The sequence below is a fragment of the Adiantum capillus-veneris genome, chromosome 28, assembly GCF_014529385.1.
Source record: "Adiantum capillus-veneris isolate H3 chromosome 28, ASM1452938v2, whole genome shotgun sequence".
Taxonomy (NCBI): domain Eukaryota; kingdom Viridiplantae; phylum Streptophyta; class Polypodiopsida; order Polypodiales; family Pteridaceae; genus Adiantum; species Adiantum capillus-veneris.
In genome coordinates this window covers 124,458,176-124,476,894 of record NC_140958.1, presented here as the reverse complement: position 1 = coordinate 124,476,894, position 18,719 = coordinate 124,458,176, and the positions used below count along the sequence as shown (strand labels likewise).

Here is an 18,719-nt window from a genome sequence, read left to right as displayed (position 1 = left end):
AAACTTGAGCGTGGTGCCCATGTTTTCAAACAAGCCTCTCCAAAACAGGCTCGTCATACGAGGATCACGATCGCTGACAATAGACTGTGGCATACCATGGTACTTGAAAACATTGTACATAAACAAACAACCGTGCCATCTGGTCAGATTTTATCTTCTTCCTGACAAGAATAAAATGGGCATGCTTGCTGCACCTGCAAATAATGGTCCATATGCCATTATTCCCTGTCGGCGTTCTTGGAAGATCAAAGATAAAATCCATAGCAATGCTTTCCCATAACTTATCTGGAATAGGCAGTGACTGTTCCTTTTGCCTGTCAAACTTGACCTTTTGGCAAATGATGCATGCTTGCACATAGGCATCCACATCTCTCCTGAAAGTAAGCCAATAAAAAAATGTCTCAATCGCTTTTACTATCGCATGTATACCACGATGCCCTGCATGCAGTGGGACATGGCTTTCTACCATAACCTTATGTCGCAATGGCCTAGTGACACATAAGCTGCCATGCATCATCATAAAACCATCCTTGAGGATGTAGTGCTCGTGGCATTGCCCATCTTGCAAATGTTCAAAGATCCTTGCAAAATCTTCATCAACAGCATATTGTTCCTTCATGTCATCAAGCTCATCATGCTGAACTAACACAACTGAAATTTGTGGCTTTCTAGATAACGCATCAGCCACAACATTCTTCTTTCCTTCCACGTGCAAAATCTGAAAGTGGAACATAGAGAGAATGTTTGCCCATCGCATGTGCTTTTCAAATAACTTCGACTGCGTCAAGAAGTATCGCAAGATCTGATGCTCTGTCTGGACAACAAAATCAGCACCTAACAAGTAGTGCTTCCAACTAGAAAGCACATGAATCACGGCCAGTAGTTCTCTCTCATAGAGATTTGCATCGTCTTTTCTAGCCCTTGTAAGATTCTGCTCTCGTAAGCTACTACCCGACCATCTTGCATTAACACTGCCCCAATACTATTACCACACGCATCATACTCGACCACAAATGACTTCCTGAGATCTGGTAAAACAATTACTGGATCTGAAATCACCTTTTCCTTTAAGAGATTAAAAGCTGAAATCTCTTTTTGTGTCCACTTGAACCTGACCTCTTCCTTTTGCAAAGTATGTAGGGGTGAAGCAAAGATAAAATCCATAGCAATGCTTTCCCATAACTTATCTGGAATAGGCAGTGACTGTGCCTTTTGCCTGTCAAACTTGACCTTTTGGCAAATGATGCATGCTTGCACATAGGCATCCACATCTCTCCTGAAAGTAAGCCAATAAAAAAATGTCTCAATCGCTTTTACTATCGCATGTATACCACGATGCCCTGCATGCAGTGGGACATGGCTTTCTACCATAACCTTATGTCGCAATGGCCTAGTGACACATAAGCTGCCATGCATCATCATAAAACCATCCTTGAGGATGTAGTGCTCGTGGCATTGCCCATCTTGCAAATGTTCAAAGATCCTTGCAAAATCTTCATCAACAGCATATTGTTCCTTCATGTCATCAAGCTCATCATGCTGAACTAACACAACTGAAATTTGTGGCTTTCTAGATAACGCATCAGCCACAACATTCTTCTTTCCTTCCACGTGCAAAATCTGAAAGTGGAACATAGAGAGAATGTTTGCCCATCGCATGTGCTTTTCAAATAACTTCGACTGCGTCAAGAAGTATCGCAAGATCTGATGCTCTGTCTGGACAACAAAATCAGCACCTAACAAGTAGTGCTTCCAACTAGAAAGCACATGAATCACGGCCAGTAGTTCTCTCTCATAGAGATTTGCATCGTCTTTTCTAGCCCTTGTAAGATTCTGCTCTCGTAAGCTACTACCCGACCATCTTGCATTAACACTGCCCCAATACTATTACCACACGCATCATACTCGACCACAAATGACTTCCTGAGATCTGGTAAAACAATTACTGGATCTGAAATCACCTTTTCCTTTAAGAGATTAAAAGCTGAAATCTCTTTTTGTGTCCACTTGAACCTGACCTCTTCCTTTTGCAAAGTATGTAGGGGTGAAGCAATCTCGGTAAAGTTTCTAATAACCTTTTGTAGTAAGAGCATTAGCCCAAGAAGCTACGGACATTGTGCACAGTCTTCAAATCTGGCTCCTATTGCTTCGACCTTGGCAAGATCCATTAGGACACCATCCTTTTGACACTATGTGGCCAAGAAACTGAATCTCTTCCAAGAAAAACTCCCTTTTCTTAGGATTAACAAGCAACCTGTGACTGCGTAGCTCTTCTAAAACAATGGTCAAGTGACGCCTATGCTTCTCTTCATTCTTTGAGTAGACTATCATGTCGTCAAAGAATGTGCCGACCAACTTTTGATGTGGGCGGAAAATCCGATCCATCATCCTATTGAACGTAGCAAGAGCATTTGTAAGACCGAACGGCATCACTAAAAAGTTAAAACTCATACAGACCAAATGTCGCCCTAGCGCATTCTTGTGCACATCCTCTGGCGTGATACAAATCTGATAGTACCTACTCTTAAGGTCTATCCTTGTTCGCCACAACCGTAACATTTACCCTCCTTGAAGTATTCGGCTGGTCGTTCTGCCTATAATCGAGGGCCTGAAGATCTCTTCTTCTATTGTTTTCCCTACCTTCTGTTACTGTACAGCAAAACCGCTCTATCTATTGCTTGAACGTAATTTTCTTGAAAGAAGAGAAGTGTCCCAAAATCCCTGACAATAAGTATCCAAGGTATCTTCCTTGGTCATCCTCAGATGATTCCAAGCAATAATCACATCACATTCATATTCTTGAGTAAGCCATGAGGAAGTGAATATTCTTTTGAACTCAAGCCACTTTGTTGCAATGTTACCCGGAACGGGCACAGGAGGATCAGGGAAGGGACGGGACCGAGGGAAGAGGAGGGAGGGAGGAGGGGAGAACGGGGCCGGAACGGCATACTAAAGAAACACTTGAATTGCCTCCCTTCAGCTCAACCCCAAATCTGCTCCCAAACAACCCCAAAACGGTCTCCAAATCTGCCCGGAAACCTGCCCTCAAACAGCCCCAAACATTCCCATTTGCCCGTTCTGTCGTTCCATATCACGTTCCGCCCCGGTCCTCACCGTTCCGGTTACACCCCGTTCCGGAACGACGTTCCGTTCCCGGCCCCATATTGGGAGTCGGACCTATCCGAAACATTGTTTCGAAACGGTTAGGCCACATTTGTTTGTTCCCTGTTACACTGCTTTGTTGGTGCCTCCCTCCGTAGAAACAAGGTAGACCACCACGTCTGTGCGTTCCCCTTGAGGTAGGATGCCGCTCTCCGGACTTTGGAGTGCACTGAATAGCATCCTCCAAAGCAAGCAATGTCAAGTTGTTGAATGAAAGCGAGGGCTTGATGGGTATCCTTGAAGCCAGAAAAAGTGTCAAACTTTATTGTATGCCCACCCTCCTTAAAATCTTTGGGTTTCTTCTTCCTATCCTCGAGAAAATCATATTGGTTGGCTTTGTAAAATATCTTCCTCTTGCAAACGTCAGCTCATCAGACTCTGAACTGTCCGAGGAAGTGGAATCCTCGTCTGAACCGTCAAAATACTTTCGAGACCTTCTATAAGATCGAATCTTCTTTGCCTTCTTCTTCCCTTTGCTGTGTCTCTGGATCTTTCTCCTCTTCTTGCCCTTTCTTCCCTCGTCACTGGACTTGGAGGTCGAAAAACTGTCAGAGCTATCAGAAGAAGATGGGGACGTATTGAAATCATTGTTAAATCGAACTCGTTTCTTTGCCTTCTTGGCATTTTCAAAAAGTAGATTTCCGACCCAAGTAGCCTGGATGGTCTGTTGCTTGACTTTGCCTTCTGGGCAACTTCTTGGTCTTAAGAGTTTGCTGACTCGTCGTTTTACTGCTTCTTCAAACTCATCCTCTAGATACACCTTCTGGGCAGGTGACCTAGGTGTAGTCGATTTCTTCATTGCCGACTTCGGAGGTGATTTGATGATGGAACGCCATAGGGAATGCATCTCATCAAGCAGGTACTTGGCCAAAAATTTCGCATATTGTGGACCCTTGGGACTACCGAATCATCTGTTGGGCACAAGCGTCAACCTGTTGTTGCTGCTGCATCCACTCAGTAGGAGATGGCCCGTATTGCTTTGAATCTTCAAAAGATGGACGATGTCCATTCAAATCTTCATTGTTCTCGCTCGGGCCGAGTTGGTCGGGCGTCACAGTTTCCTCTTGACAGGATTCGTCGACTAAATCCATGCATGTTGTGAGTAAAGGGATAGGATCTTTCGTAGGAGAAGAATCAGCTGAGCTCTAATACCACTGTAATAGACTGGGACACCCCAAGGCAAGAATCGACCACAATGAAAACTAAAAGAACTGAACAAAACTGAGAGAGGGACAACTCGACACAATGAATTTTTGCGCACAGAAAGATTGGCCCCAAAGACTAGCATTCTGTATTTCTTTATTATTAATGCTTCACTAGCATTATTAATTCTTTATTCGGAAACCCATCCTCTGAATAGTGCCCTCAAAGAAACCTCAATCTACTCTATCATAAGCCTTCTCAAAATCAAGAAGCATGAATGCGATATGTTGGTCTATCTTACAAGCCCACTAGATTGCCTCATACTCGATTGCCTCATAGAAAGTGAAGATGTTATCTAATATACATCAATCTTGCACAAATCTCTATATGAAGCATGGATGAGATAAAGCATAAAGAGTTTCAAGCACATACTGATCATGCGAGCAAAGATCTTTTACATGGAAGACATGAGAGTGATAGGTCTCCACTGTCAGAGGGACCTCTCTCTCTCTCTCTCTCTCTCTCTCTCTCTCTCTCTCTCTCTCTCTCTCTCTCATTTCTATATGTCTCTTACGGCAACATATCCAAAGTGGATTGTAACCATCACATGTACTCGATTATTTTATAGGCCAACATGACCTATCGCACACGTTAATACAATATTTCTATTTCTATTTCCATTTCCCTCTCTCCCTCTCTCTTTGCCCAACCGCTCAACATTCCTCCCATCTAGCTCAATACGTCATAGAATGCTTTGAATTTTCTAGCCCTTCGAAGCACTCCTTGCTAGTTCCAGGACCTACGAGAGTCTTTATGCACCGAAATTCTCTCCCCCCATCCTTTCACATAGCTATCTATCAATGGTAGAGTAAGTCCGCATCAATAAAGACCCTTGAGACGCTTGATCAAAGTTGCAAGAATTTCATGTATTGAAAGTCAGACAAACCGCAGAGACAAAGAACAGGTCAAATTGCTGAGTCATAAAGATAAAGAGAGGGAGAGAGATTACCTGCACTCTCCTGGAAAGCTTGCACCTCTGTTCTCTTGTTCTTGTCCTTGGTGGATCTTAGCTGCCCTCAGCAGTTTCACCTAACACAAGCAAAGAGTAGGATGCTAAAAAAATCACCAATAGCAGCAGAACAAAAGAGACGCATGAACTTTCTTTGAGAGAGAGAGAGAGAGAGAGAGAGAGCACCAAAAGGATAGCCGGAGCAGGGAAACGCTCCTTGGTTGCGAACAAATCACAGCGACAGCCTTGTGATGTGGAAGCTTAGAACAGCAGTCGCCGGTGTGCCTTAGTGGCGGTACTTCCTGACTGATGCTCTTGTTGGGCTTACTATATGAGTACTTCCCTCTTGTTGGGCTCCCTATATAGTAACACAAGCGAAGAGTAGGATGCTAAAAGAATCAGCAATAGCAGCAGAACAAAAGAGACGCATGGACTTTCTTTGAGAGAGAGAGAGAGAGAGAGAGCACCAAGAGGATAGTCGAAGGAGGGAAATGCTCTTTGGTTGCGAACAAATCACAGCGATAGCATTGTGGTGTGGAAGCTTGGAGAATCACAGCAACAGCAGTCGCCAGTGTACCTTAGTGGCGGTACTTCTTGACTGATGCTCTTGTTGGGCTCCCTATATAGTAACACAAGCAAAGGGTAGGATGCTAAAAGAATCACCAATAGTAGCAGAACAGAAGAGACGCATGAACTTTCTTTGCGAAAGAGAGAGAGAGAGAGAGAGAGAGAGAGAGAGAGAGAGCACACACCAAAAGGATAGCCGGAGGAGGGAAACGCTGCTTGGTTGCGAACAAATCACAGTGACAGCATTGTGGTGTGGAAGCTTAGAGTCGCCAGTGTGCCTTAGTGGCGGTACTTCCTGACTGATGCTCTTGTTGGGCTCCCTATATAGTAACACAATCAAAGAGTAGGATGCTAAAAGAATCACCAATAGCAGTAGAACAGAAGAGACGCATGGACTTTCTTTCTTTGCAAGAGAGAGAGAGAGAGAGAGATAGAGAGAGAGAGAGAGAGCACGCACCAAAAGGATAGCCGGAGGAGGGAAACGCTCCTTGGTTGCGAACAAATCACAGCGACAGCATTGTGGTGTGGAAGCTTAGAGAATCGCAGCAACAGCAATCGCCAGTGTGCCTTAGTGGTGGTACTTCGTGACTGATGCTCTTGTTGGGCTCTCTTTATAGTAACACAAGCAAAGAGTAGGATGCTAAAAGAATCACCAATAGCAACAAAACAGAAGAGACGCATGGACTTTCTTTGCGAGAGAGAGAGAGAGAACGCACCAAAAGAATAGTCAGAGGAGGGAAACGCTCCTTGGTTGCGAATAAATCACAGCGACAGCATTGTGGTGTGGAAGCTTAGAGAATCGCAGCAACAGCAGTCGCCAGTGTGCAGTATTTACTTGGTGAGCCCAAGGCTCTTTTTCCGATATATGAACGTGCAGCAGCCACCATGTGGCATTAGATTTAAATTTTAAAAAAAAACATCGCTGCCATGAAAAGCTACCATGTGAATAAAATAAAAAGCGCACTATGCATTGTAGATGCGTTGCAGTCACGCAGATCATCAAGCTGAAGGGTACGTCGGATGCTTGCCAACGTGATGAGTACTCCCAACGACAAGTCTACAGATTAGCAGCTCTTAGGGGGAGAAGCATGGCCAACATGATGGAGAAGATCGGCGACAAGCTGCATATGGGCGGCCACAAGAAGGAGGCGCCCAACACTGTAGGAGCCGCCCATGCGCCTCAATATGTAGCCCCTGGCTAAGGCGCCGCATGGCACAAGTCTCTGTTCTAGTGCTATTGAAACAGAAGATATCAGATTATTAATAAATGATCAGTTGGCCTAATCTGGAGTCGAATCACCAACACTTATTTCCTTCCCAAGCCCGTTCATCACATTTTTTTGCTGATGCTATCAGGTTGTTGATGATGCAGACAGCAAAGGCAGAAGAAATGGAACGGGTAAACGTCAAAGTGGACATGAGATCAGAAACGCATAGCAGGATCGATCACACCAAAGCTTCTGATGGTTATCCTCAAGTAATTATAAGCGAGTGGCTTCAGTGCTAGCTGCTTGCGCTTTTAGCAGACTGTGTGAGGGGATTAGTGGCAGACAACTCAGTGTCGAGGGAAAGGAATTGGGGAATATTTCCACTAGTGCAAGTCATGGTGTGATGAGCCGTTGGCTTCAGTCGCACTCCTCATCCAACTCTGTTGATAGCCTATCTGAAACTTTGATGAGGCAAGCATTTTGGAACAATCTACAGACAAACAGAAACATCTCTCATGACCAATTCAACGCAGAATATGGTGTCCGCGGGAGTTGGTTAATGTGTAGCTCCAAGGAGATGCAACAACATTGCAGTGGAAGTCAAGTAGTAAATCATGAAGGTGCCTACGTTGATGATCAGGATCAAAAGAATAGTCAAAGAGCAGAAGCAGAAGTTAATAGTTTTTTCCTTACAAAGAGATTTGATGTTGGAGAAGTTGACGAGCATGGATTGCGGAGTAATTGCATTTTTAGAGACAAGCATACCAATATGTCAGTACCTATTAGCCTCTAGGAGCAGCTCACTGCTGTCCATTCAACAACTCGGTGGGATAGTAGAAACTCTATAGACAATATGGCCAATATTGCAGCATGTAAAGAGCTTCCCTTGCTAATAACCATGATTCGGTGGCGGATTCTATGAGCAAAGGTCCATGTACGCAACAGCTATCGGATCAAGTTCAGATGGTTGCAGATGACAGACATCAGTTTGGTATTGTAGCAACACAAACCCTCATTTTTCCTTGGGGCAGTGATATTCTATTCACATCTTCTCAAAGGTCTTTTGTGCAACAGGCGATTGAGGTAGAAACCACACATAACAAGCGCGACTCCAGCTTGACAACACTACAAGGTTCGTTATCTACATCCAATTTTCCACGCACATGCATTTGCTTGGCACAACACATAAATGCTACAGGGCAGGGCATGGCTTTCGTTTCTTATAATTTTTTAGAGAGACCACAGTGCCAACTCTCCACCATACTTTTGTATGGCACCTTTGTATGTCGTGCACTATATACTTTGCGCTTTCAATCTATGACATTTCATTGCAAGATGATATGTTTAACTATTCACATTGCTTTTTTGTAGCTCGACTCAAAAATCGGCTTGTAGATTGGACAATCAAAAAGCAGCAGTACAACATTGCAGGTTAGTAAAGCACCTCATTTATTGTTGCAGGTCATTTATGCTTTATCTATTTGCTTGTTTTAGAATTTTTTGCATTGAAAAAAGACGTATATTATAATTATAGAGGAGCTATCCATGTTAATCCAAACAACATTTTACCTTACCGTAAGACAAAATGATAATGTAATAGGAATACATTGGCAGATCCCTTTAGCAACAAATGTGTTCTCTTTCTCGGTGATCTTGCCCAACTACCCCCAGTTTGTAGTCACGCACGGGAGCTTTGTAACACATTCCATATCACAAGCTTGGTCCACTTTCTACATGCAACTCTCTATAGGATGTCATGCTCTGTAAGACATGCAACAAACCTTGAATTGCTTCAGTTCTTGACCATTATTCGTGAAAGAAAACCAACTATAGATGAGATCAATTGTACCTTGGGTACATGTATTATAGATGAAGCACATATGGATGACTACATCAACAACTCTACTCCGATAATTTGTACTCACGGACGAGACTTCCAATACCATCAAAATCGGGCCTTGAATAAGTTGTACAAATCAAAATGACATTACAAAAAGTGAAATAAAGACGAAGGGGGGTAACATAAATGTCCTTCAATAGTGGCTCCTAGAGCCTAAGTTCAACGAGCTAGATTTGATCTCAATTGGCATGTGTTGCATGATCACTAAAAACACTGACTTGACAATCAGTGTGGCAAACGGTGCAGCATGCGTTGTCGATGCCATAGCACAAAACAAAGAAGGTGAGGTTACATGTATCGCTGTCCTCATTCATTGTACTCATAATAACTACAAAAGAAGAAAGGCAAAACACAGTCAACATCCACCTTCTATGCTACCAACCATTCGATGAAAATTTTCTTTTTGAAATACTTTCCGTTTGCAAGAATTTACATGTGGCACGTATACTAGAAAAGAACATTCATCAGTAGACAACCTCACTTGGATATAATATCAACTGTAATTATTCTTATAATCTCGAATAATTGATGCACTTAACCGTGTCTACTCCCATAAACATTATTTCAAATGTATATCCCTTTCATGCAGTGTTGCCCTTGCCAAATTAGTCATGCTCTTGTTTCCTTCAATGCTAGATACTTAATGTCAATTTGCATATGTCCTAGTGTATTCTATAGATGTTATATAGCAAGGCCCACCAAGCAAGACTACTTCCTTAGTGACGGTACTTCTTGGCTAATGCTCTTATTGGGCTCCCTATTTAGTAACAATCTCTCAATTACTCTTGCTGAAGTATAGACAAGGTGAAAGCTCACACTGGCCTACATAAGGCTATGAGAAGAATTTAATAACAAGTGAAAGAGTCACCCTGACTTTCTAAAACAATTAGAAAGTGTTTCAGAAAGGATTGCCTCAATTTAGCCTTGAGCCGGTTGAAAATCGAGAGTAGTTGGTGGTAAAGGGAAGAAAAACTTGTTAAATATGTGAGAAAATAGTTCAAAAATCCTGCAAATTTTACATTTATGCTAGTATTTCCGGATTGCTTCTTTGTGGGGAGAAAATTCAGCCAAGGCCGCTTAATAAAAGAGACTTTTTTTAATATTGACTAGATATAAGTTATAGAATGCAAGAAAAGTAAAGCCATGTGAGGCTCTGAATGAAATGTGAAATAAAAAGAACTCATTACTATATATATGTGTGTGTGTAAATATAAATAAATAAGTAAATTCTATGGATACACACACATATGAAGCTTCACTTTAACATTCTAAAACAATAGAATGCAAGAAAAGTAAAGACATGTCAAATGTGAAATGAAAGTGAAATAAAAAGATCCATTTACTATTTTAAAATTGAAATAACATTTAAGGTAAGTCTCAATCATCGTTGAAAACATTGAAAGTATGTCTAACCCAACTCTTCATTAAGGCTTCTTTTAGACAGCCAAGAAAAGGTTTTTTTGTGAGATAACACAAGAAAGTGACACTTATTTTTTAAAACATTTGTTATCATAATAAAATATTATGTTACTTATAAAAAGTATAGCAATAAATTATTTAGACTATAATATATTGTAAAAACATAAAAAAATAATGTCTTAAAAACCACTTGGAAGCATTGTAGCAAATTGAGAAAAGCAAGGTGAAGCTTCACTTTGGCATTCTAAAATAATGGAGTGCAAGAAAGGTCATGCCATATCAAGTTGTGAAATGAAGGGTGAAATAACAAGGTGACAAGAGTCACTAAGGCTGCTGAAGTTAAGAGGAGAAGAGATTTATGGAGACTATATTAAAATCAATGCATACAGTCACATGTCATCTTTGTTGTGTTTTCATACAAAATCATATTGTCCATTTTATGCACATAATCACAAATTTCTTATATGTTAGAAAGGGTCCCACTTAAACAACAAGAAATATGCACATTGGCATTGTAATTAAACAAAATATAATGAAAAGGAAATCAAATAAAAACAACAAAATAAAAGGACCCATTAATAAACTAAAACAAAAGAACATTTAATTAAGTACATAAGAAAAGGTAGGTCTACAAGAATAGAAAGTAATAAAATAATTTAATGCAATAGATCTTTATGAGGTCCTTAAATGAAAGCACTCTTTCACAAATAAAAATATTAAAAGAAATTTCATTGAGTCAAAGATTCAGGGAATCAAATTCCTATAGATGCACTAGTTAATTTTTTGGCTTTCTAAAACCGGCCTTAGAGGAGAGTTGAGTTAGGCATGCTTTCAACGTTTTCAGTGATGATTGAGACTTACCTTAAATGTTATTTTGATTTTAAAATATTTAATAGTTTTTTTAGTTCACCTTTCATTTCACATCCTGACATGCCTTGAATTTTCTTGCATTCTATTGTTTTAGAATGCTAAAGTGAAGCTTCACCGTGCATAATTCTAGTAAATTCTGTATATACTAGTATGTGACCCGCGCATTGCCGCGGCTAGAAAATGCACGTCTTCTATTCTTACAACTACAAATGTGGAAAATTATATAGATTTTATTTTTCTACATGTATACGCTCTTTTGCGTTTCAAAAAATTGATTCATGTAACATCTCTCTATGGATTCTCAAAACAATTTATACATGCAAGAGGTAGAAAAAATTCTTTTAATACCAAGCTTAGTAGGTTTTCACATGTTACGTAGGAACGCCCAAAAAAAAACTTTAAATACTAAATACCTTCATATTTTGTGGGTTTTCTTACCCTCTAATTCATAATTTAGAGGTAATGTTTCAAAATTTGTAGGTGACATTACACTTTTTTCTCAAGCTTTGCTCCCAAGTCATGAAGTCTCCAATGTTTATGGTGTTTGTTGCACATTTCACGCACACACACACAGACACACACAATTTAATTATATGAGAAAAAAGAGAGCTTCATAGGGCCTTCCAACTCCATGATGAACGAAAATTTAACCTTAAATAGCTTCTCCAAGGAGCTCTTGCACATCTTTGGCCAACATGGAAGACAATCATGCCTATGTGTACCACACCTGAGAGATGCAATTGGCCATGGAGTGCAGAAGATGTGTAGTGTCATTGCCACTCAATGAGCCATCTTGTGAGGAGTACCATCGCCACTTGGTTGCTCTCATCGAGCTCGTATGCTAAAAATGGATGATTCCAAGCCTTTAGAAGAGGTGAAAAGAAGCATAGCTCATGTTTGCTCATTGGATGACTTATACATCAGACTCGACATTATTGAGTCCATGCGATTGACCCCTAACTTGATGTAGGAAGAGATGAAGAATAGTTTATAAACATTGAAGCATGTTTTTGGGCCGCTAGCCTTCAAAGGATCATCTCCATACCCATTCCACATTCAAGAAAACCAATAGTTCTAGAAACCATTAATGTGTTAGCCATCATGCAAGGTCTAGATGAGGGAGAATTTGCCTCTTCACCATCATCATTATAGATGTTGGATCAATGGCATCTTCAAAAAATATGTGTAAGGCACTTCGACACCTTTCCCTCCCTACTAAAAGTCTCAAAGTTTTTGTCTCTTGTAACATTGATTTTGTGTATTCCAATGCTGGAAAAAGCGCTACGTTTAGTGCAATCACACCTAGAAACGTATTTGAGTGTACGCTTACTGTAATCATATGTAGATTTTCTAAGTTTTTTGGGAAAAAATATTGTGTATATGAGTGCTAAAGAAAAAATCTAGCTTTAGTGTGATCCCACCTGCAAAATAAAACCTACCTCTAAAATTTCTCATACGTAGGTTTTCCAAGTTTTTGGGAGAAAGTATTATGTATCTGAATGCTCGAAAAAAACCTATGTTTATTGTGATCTAGCCTACAAATTTTGAGATTTACCTCTAAATTCTAGATTTGAAGGTAAGAACTCCTACAAAGTTTAGACAAATTTAGTGTAAAAACCATCAAATACAATGAATTTGCCTCTAAAATTTTCATTGGTAGGTTTTTCAATTTTTTGAAAAAAAACATTGTGTACCTGAGTTCTCGAAGAAAAATCTACGTTTAATGTAAATATAGTAAATTTGCCTCCTTGAAAGTGAACCTAAAGAGTAAGAACCCCTAAGAATGGGGGTGCCAAGGGCCACATAAAGTGCATTCCAAAAGGCTACATTTAAATATGGTGTACATGTTGGCCAAAACATTTTGAAGTAGAATGGTTTTTATAAAAAGCCCCTCAATAGCCATTTTAGTTTGCTTATGCCAAATACTTATATGATGCCACATGCCTTTGAGATATAAGGATACAAAATCGTATCCGGACACGTGCCCTCACTTTGCCTCATGTGAAAACTACTCACAGCTTCCTTACCCTCACCCTTCTCCTTCCAGACATATGCGGCATCCTAAACTACAAACATTAATATCATTGAGAGCTTGTTGTGCGTTTTTCAGTTCATGATCACACTTAGTGTACATGTTGAGTAAAGCGTTTTCAACCATAATGTGTTCTTTGGGCTTCTCCAAGAGCCCTTGATATGAATTTCATCATGAATTCTTTCATTCATGTCAACTTCTTAAATGTTAGCATTGGATAATACTAACATACCTTCAGGTGCAAGACAATGTTGACATCATTTAGGCCATTTAGTAAGCAGAAAAAAACCTAGTTGTGCTAGCACGCAAAGCGGGTGACTTGTATGTAAATTCTAGGAAGGGAAACTATGAGTGATGACTTATCAAGTTCCTTAGTGAAAGCTCGAAGATTGACACCAACAAAACACATTCTAGAGGGATCCACAAGGTAGAGAGCTTGAGGAGTTGCAAGTTTTGTTGACTTCGGGACCAAATAGTAGGGATGAATTACAAATCAAAGAGGAGGCATTCAATCATCATCATTATTTTCTATGTTTATTGAATTTATCTTTTTATGAAATCATTAAAATTATGCCTATCTTTTTTTGCAAAAGTCTGAATTGTGAGTGGATCATATTAACATAACCAAAAAAATTACAGTTTTTTGTCATGCTTGTGATGAGCCATGATAGCTATAAAAGGTCTAAATACAACGATTGTTAGGGAAGCCACCACTAAAACAGGGAAGAGCCCACCCTTTATCCAAGCAAGTCCACCATTTGGACGCCCAAGGCCCTGCTCCACTCAACAGAGTTCATCTGTTTCCCAACAATGATGATTGCCCCCCTGCTTTTGTTTTAGTTTTACAATGTATCTTTATATTTTATTATTTTTATTTTGTTTTGTTTTGTTTTCAAATAATAACGTGTAATGTGCACCTTTCACCTTATTATTTAAGTGAAGCCTTTCCTAATATATACACCATTTGTGATTATGTATGTATAATGAATAATATAATTTATGCTTTTATTTTATTTTGTTTTCAAATGTTAATTGGCAATGTGTACCTTTCACCTTATTATTTAAGTGGAGCCTTTTCTAATATATAAACCATTTGTGATTATATATGTATAATAGAGAATATAATTTTATATTAAAATAGAATAAAAATTCCATGTCATTGTAGGCACTTAGTTAAACTTACTTCCATAAATCTCATCCTCCCCTTTACTTAGCAGGCCTTCATGCCTCCTCACCTTGTTTTAAGCAGTTCCATTATTCCCACCCGATCAGATACAAAGGTGGCCTTTGGGCATCACTCAGCAATAATCGAACCCATGACCTAGGTCATGGCGCTCGAATGCTCAACCAACCGAGCAGTGAGCCCAGAGACTAGGGGCTAGGGATGAGAGGGGGACTAAGGGACTAGGGATGTCAGCTCTTCCAGCTGATGTATGTGATGAAGCTCTTCAACGCCAAGGTGGTGACTACAGCATCCCTCCATCGACTCACTCGAACTTTGTCCTCTGACACTCAATTTGATTTGCAATCACATTAGCTTATGTACCATGTTGGCCAACCGTTTATGTTATTGCTCAGGGTGATGATATAACCATTGAAGGTGAAACATTGGTTATGTAGGACACCATGCAGTTGTTGTTGCAAGATCTGCTCCAAATCTGGGTTGAAGAGGAAGATGCCCCATTGCTCGAACTCATCCTTAGCAGAGTTAAACTGAGGGTGGAAGCGAACGGGGAACCTGGTATTAATAGGCGCAAGAAGTGGGAATTGCAACAATGCATTGGAGGAATTTTTAAATAGAATGTATGGCAGCACTGATCACTACAAACAAGGGTGGACAAAAGCCACAGGGAAAAGATGTAAGTATGTGGGGGTATAATTATTAACATAACAATACGGTACGTTCGGCGACAACAATTACAACTCGACTGGGAGACATATTCGTCAAGGTCTGGCGTCAAGGGACTGGCAATATGGGCCCTCCATTTAGTCACCATTCCTGAGTAGAATCAAGGCATAGAGCCGTTGTCGTGTAGCTCCGCTTCCATGATGGGAAAAAGATCAAAAGGATGCACATTGTGCTTGATTGAAGTCTACATGATTGTTGATCAGTGGTCGTGGCTTGATAACAAGCTAATTTTATGCTAAATGTATGCCAGATGCAAATTTAAAGGGCCAAAAGTTTTCTTGATTATTTCTAAAAGAGAGTATGCTTGACCGTGATCACAAATGGGAGTTTTCATACTAGAATTACAGTACTCTAAGTGCTTTGCAGGCTTGTCTTTACGGCTCGTTGATTGGAGCTACGGAGAGGAAGTTATGACAGTTTGAAGTTTGAGCAGTTTGCAGATCTATACCGGATTGGGTAGCTGCAGATGAAGGATCATGGAGGAAGTAAGTGCATGGACTTGAAGTACTCGTCTTACAGAGCGCATTGGTCTTTTCAGATTGGCAATCGGAGTTTTGGTTGCCAAGTTACTGCCAATTCAATTTTCATCGGGGGCCATTTCTATACCAGATTGGTCGCCTCAGTTACTGTGCCAACTGAATGTTTTGCAACCTTGCCAGGGTTTGCATGCGAAGTATGTGATGTGTGCAGGCCATATGAATTTATGGCTTGTCAATTGGAGCTCGGACCGACAAGGTATTGAAGCTTGAAATTGGTGACAGTTGCTGGCATGAGGGCATCATGTGATTTTTTTTGGCATTTTTAGATGTATCGTTTGAAGCCTAGGCGAAGACAAGAAACAGTGCAGATTGCCCAGACCAAAGTGGAGGATCACCGAGCATTAAGTTATAGCATACTAAAGCAGGGGAAATTTTTTGTTATAATTGTGAAATTTTTGAGGAAGTTGGAAGCCCAAAAAGGGAAGCATGAGCTGGGGCTGCCACATGGCAGAAGGGGGGGGGGGGGGGGGGGGGGGGGGGGGGGGGGGGGGGGGAATTAACCCACATAGGGTTTCTGGCACGCACCTTGCGGTCTCTATGTTAGGCGTGCATTCATTAAGAGCATCAAGTGAGAGGCTTGGAGCTTGTTGAGCTATGGGCGGTTCTGTTGACGTCCTCGCGTGGGTGCTGCGTGGAGTTTCTTGGAGGTCGGTGGGTGATGCCGTGTACTGTGGTGGCCGTCTGCTCACGTGGCAGTTGCCTACGGGGTTGTTCCCGCACGCCCATTCTTTTGAAGCCAAAGAAAGGGGGGGAAGGGGGGGGGGGGTCCCACCAGTAGCACTGACGCTACTGCTTGCTTAGCAAAGGGGGGGGGGGGGTCTCTCGTGATTCCGTGGACGCCCAAGAAAGCCAAACATAGAAAGCCAGGTGTCACACAAAAAAAAAAAAGCAAGCCAAAAATAGAAAGGGTGCTCGCATGCAAGGAGGAGGGGAAAAAACACATGTCCAGTAGGGCAAATTTTTTGGAAAGTAAGGCAGTTCAAATTCTTTTTTGGGGGGAAGAACCAACATAGAGAGAGCTTTGGGGGGAGAGCTCTTGTCATGATTTGAAGTAAGAAGAATGACGACAGAGAAGAGAAAGTGGAGAGAGCTCTTGTGTTTTGGCAATTGGAGAAGAGGAGGCTCTCCTTTATGACAGAAGAGGAGAGGAGCTTCATCACCAGCATCGGGAATTCAATTCCATTAGCGGACACACTTAATCAATGATTATTACTCTAATTGGATTTAAACCCTTTGTAAAGGAGCATAAAATCCTTAATCAGACATCAATCCAATTTTTGGTGTCGTTAACTGCATCGCTTGGGTAAACAAGTGTCGATTTTTGTACGTGGTTCCAATTTCAATCGTTTCGTGCTTCATTTTCATTGCAAAGAGGTTCCAGTCTATCGTGTAGTGTTGTGCATCTTCTCTCTCACCTTTTTCTTACAGCCAGAGGCCCTATGCCTTCCCGGCTCGCCTTTCAAACCCAATATCCCCCGACAACTTGGTGAACCCGACACAAAATCGAGCCTTGTGCAAAATTTCTGTTGAGGAAGATGTCTACACCGCAAGAGGCAGCCATGCAACAACAATAGGCTGCCCAACAACAACATAATCTGCAAAAGCAGGTTCACAAAGCTCAATAGACAATCACAAATAAACTACAACGGTTTGAAGGCCAGGATATTAGCAAATTTTGCAAATCTATGAGCAGGAAATGGAGAATAATGGGATCGGCAATCGAAATGCAGTTGAAGGGTTTCAGATTATTGCAGTGCTTGAATTGGGGCTCAGATTAAAGACATTCAAGCGGCCCATGTACCGGATTGGCAAGAGTTCAAGAAGGTACTGCAAGAGGAATATTTTCTCAAAGCTTCTGAGGGTAACCAGACAAAGCTTCATGAAGTGGGTGCAGAAGAAGAACAAAAACTTGTCCGCACGAGAGCTGATATGGGAATTTGAGAAGAAATTTGACAAGTTATCCTCGGCAGAGCAGCGTTCAATGAAGGATCAGATAAATTGTTCATTTAAGTTGCTGATTCGCGGATTCAAAAGAGTTTGGTACAATTGCTGGAAGATTCAATAGGTGAATTGGGCTTAATGTCTGATTGGAAGATAGTCACTGAAGCGGTGAATATGATCGTGAAACGGTAGATGAGGGCTGGCAAGCTGATTGTGGCCAATGTCATGGATGTTGTGGAAGAGGAAACTAAGGAGAAATTATCCTCAACAATACCCAAAGTGGAGGAGACGGTTCTCGACGAGCTGATGAAAGGTATTCAAGAGTTAAATTTGAATTTCAAAACTGTAAAATTTGAAGGGTTCGCTGCAAATGGGTCTACTTCTGAGCCTATGCAGCAACCTCCATGCAAAGGTTGAGATCAATGCATGTGGTGCGGTAGTGAAGACCATAGATATGTTAAGGAGTGTGATGAGTTTGATGAAGCTTACAAAAGAAATGTGGTTTTTTGAAAGGACAAGAATATTCACCTCAAGACAACAAGTGAGATGCTCCGCTTGAACTTTGGTAGGGGTGGCATGAAAATGCTAGTAGAATAAATACAACATAATGTTGTATTTGTGGAAGCACTACATATGGCTTGCAGGTTACTAAAAGGGAGATGATGATGGTGCAAGTGCAAAGGGCGAACTGTGGCCTTATGCTTTGAAGACAGCAGAAGCAGGCAAGGTAACTTATGGGAAACTAACGGCAAGTAGGTAGTTCTATTCGGAAACCACAAGGTGGATTGATCCAGTGGATTCCCTCTTAGTATATGCATTTAAAGTGGAGCTGACATTGGGTGATATTCAAGGAATTTCCAAGAGCAAGTTTCATGAGGAGATCATCAATATTATCAAGTTGAAGCGGTAGATACCAAGTGAGTAGGAGCCAGAATCAGTTAAGAGCCAGATGATTTGACATATTCAAGCAATTCTAGATGATTGTTAAGAAATTTGAAGAGCTTGAAGATGAAGAGGCAA

At 41.0% G+C, this 18,719-nt stretch overlaps 1 protein-coding gene across 1 annotated transcript in view; it reads right to left on the bottom strand.

The window, feature by feature from the left end:
* LOC147421242 (uncharacterized) overlaps positions 1 to 5,744 on the bottom strand; it is an 81,152-nt gene extending 75,408 nt beyond the window's left edge. Inside the window, exons 1-3 of the mRNA XM_086504621.1 lie at positions 5,687 to 5,744; positions 5,501 to 5,574; positions 5,315 to 5,394 (exon numbers count right to left, since the gene is read on the bottom strand). Coding sequence (XP_086360747.1) covers positions 5,315 to 5,394; positions 5,501 to 5,574; positions 5,687 to 5,744 — 212 coding nt within the window. The remainder of the gene's footprint in view (positions 1 to 5,314; positions 5,395 to 5,500; positions 5,575 to 5,686) is intronic.
* Positions 5,745 to 18,719: the final 12,975 nt, after the last annotated feature.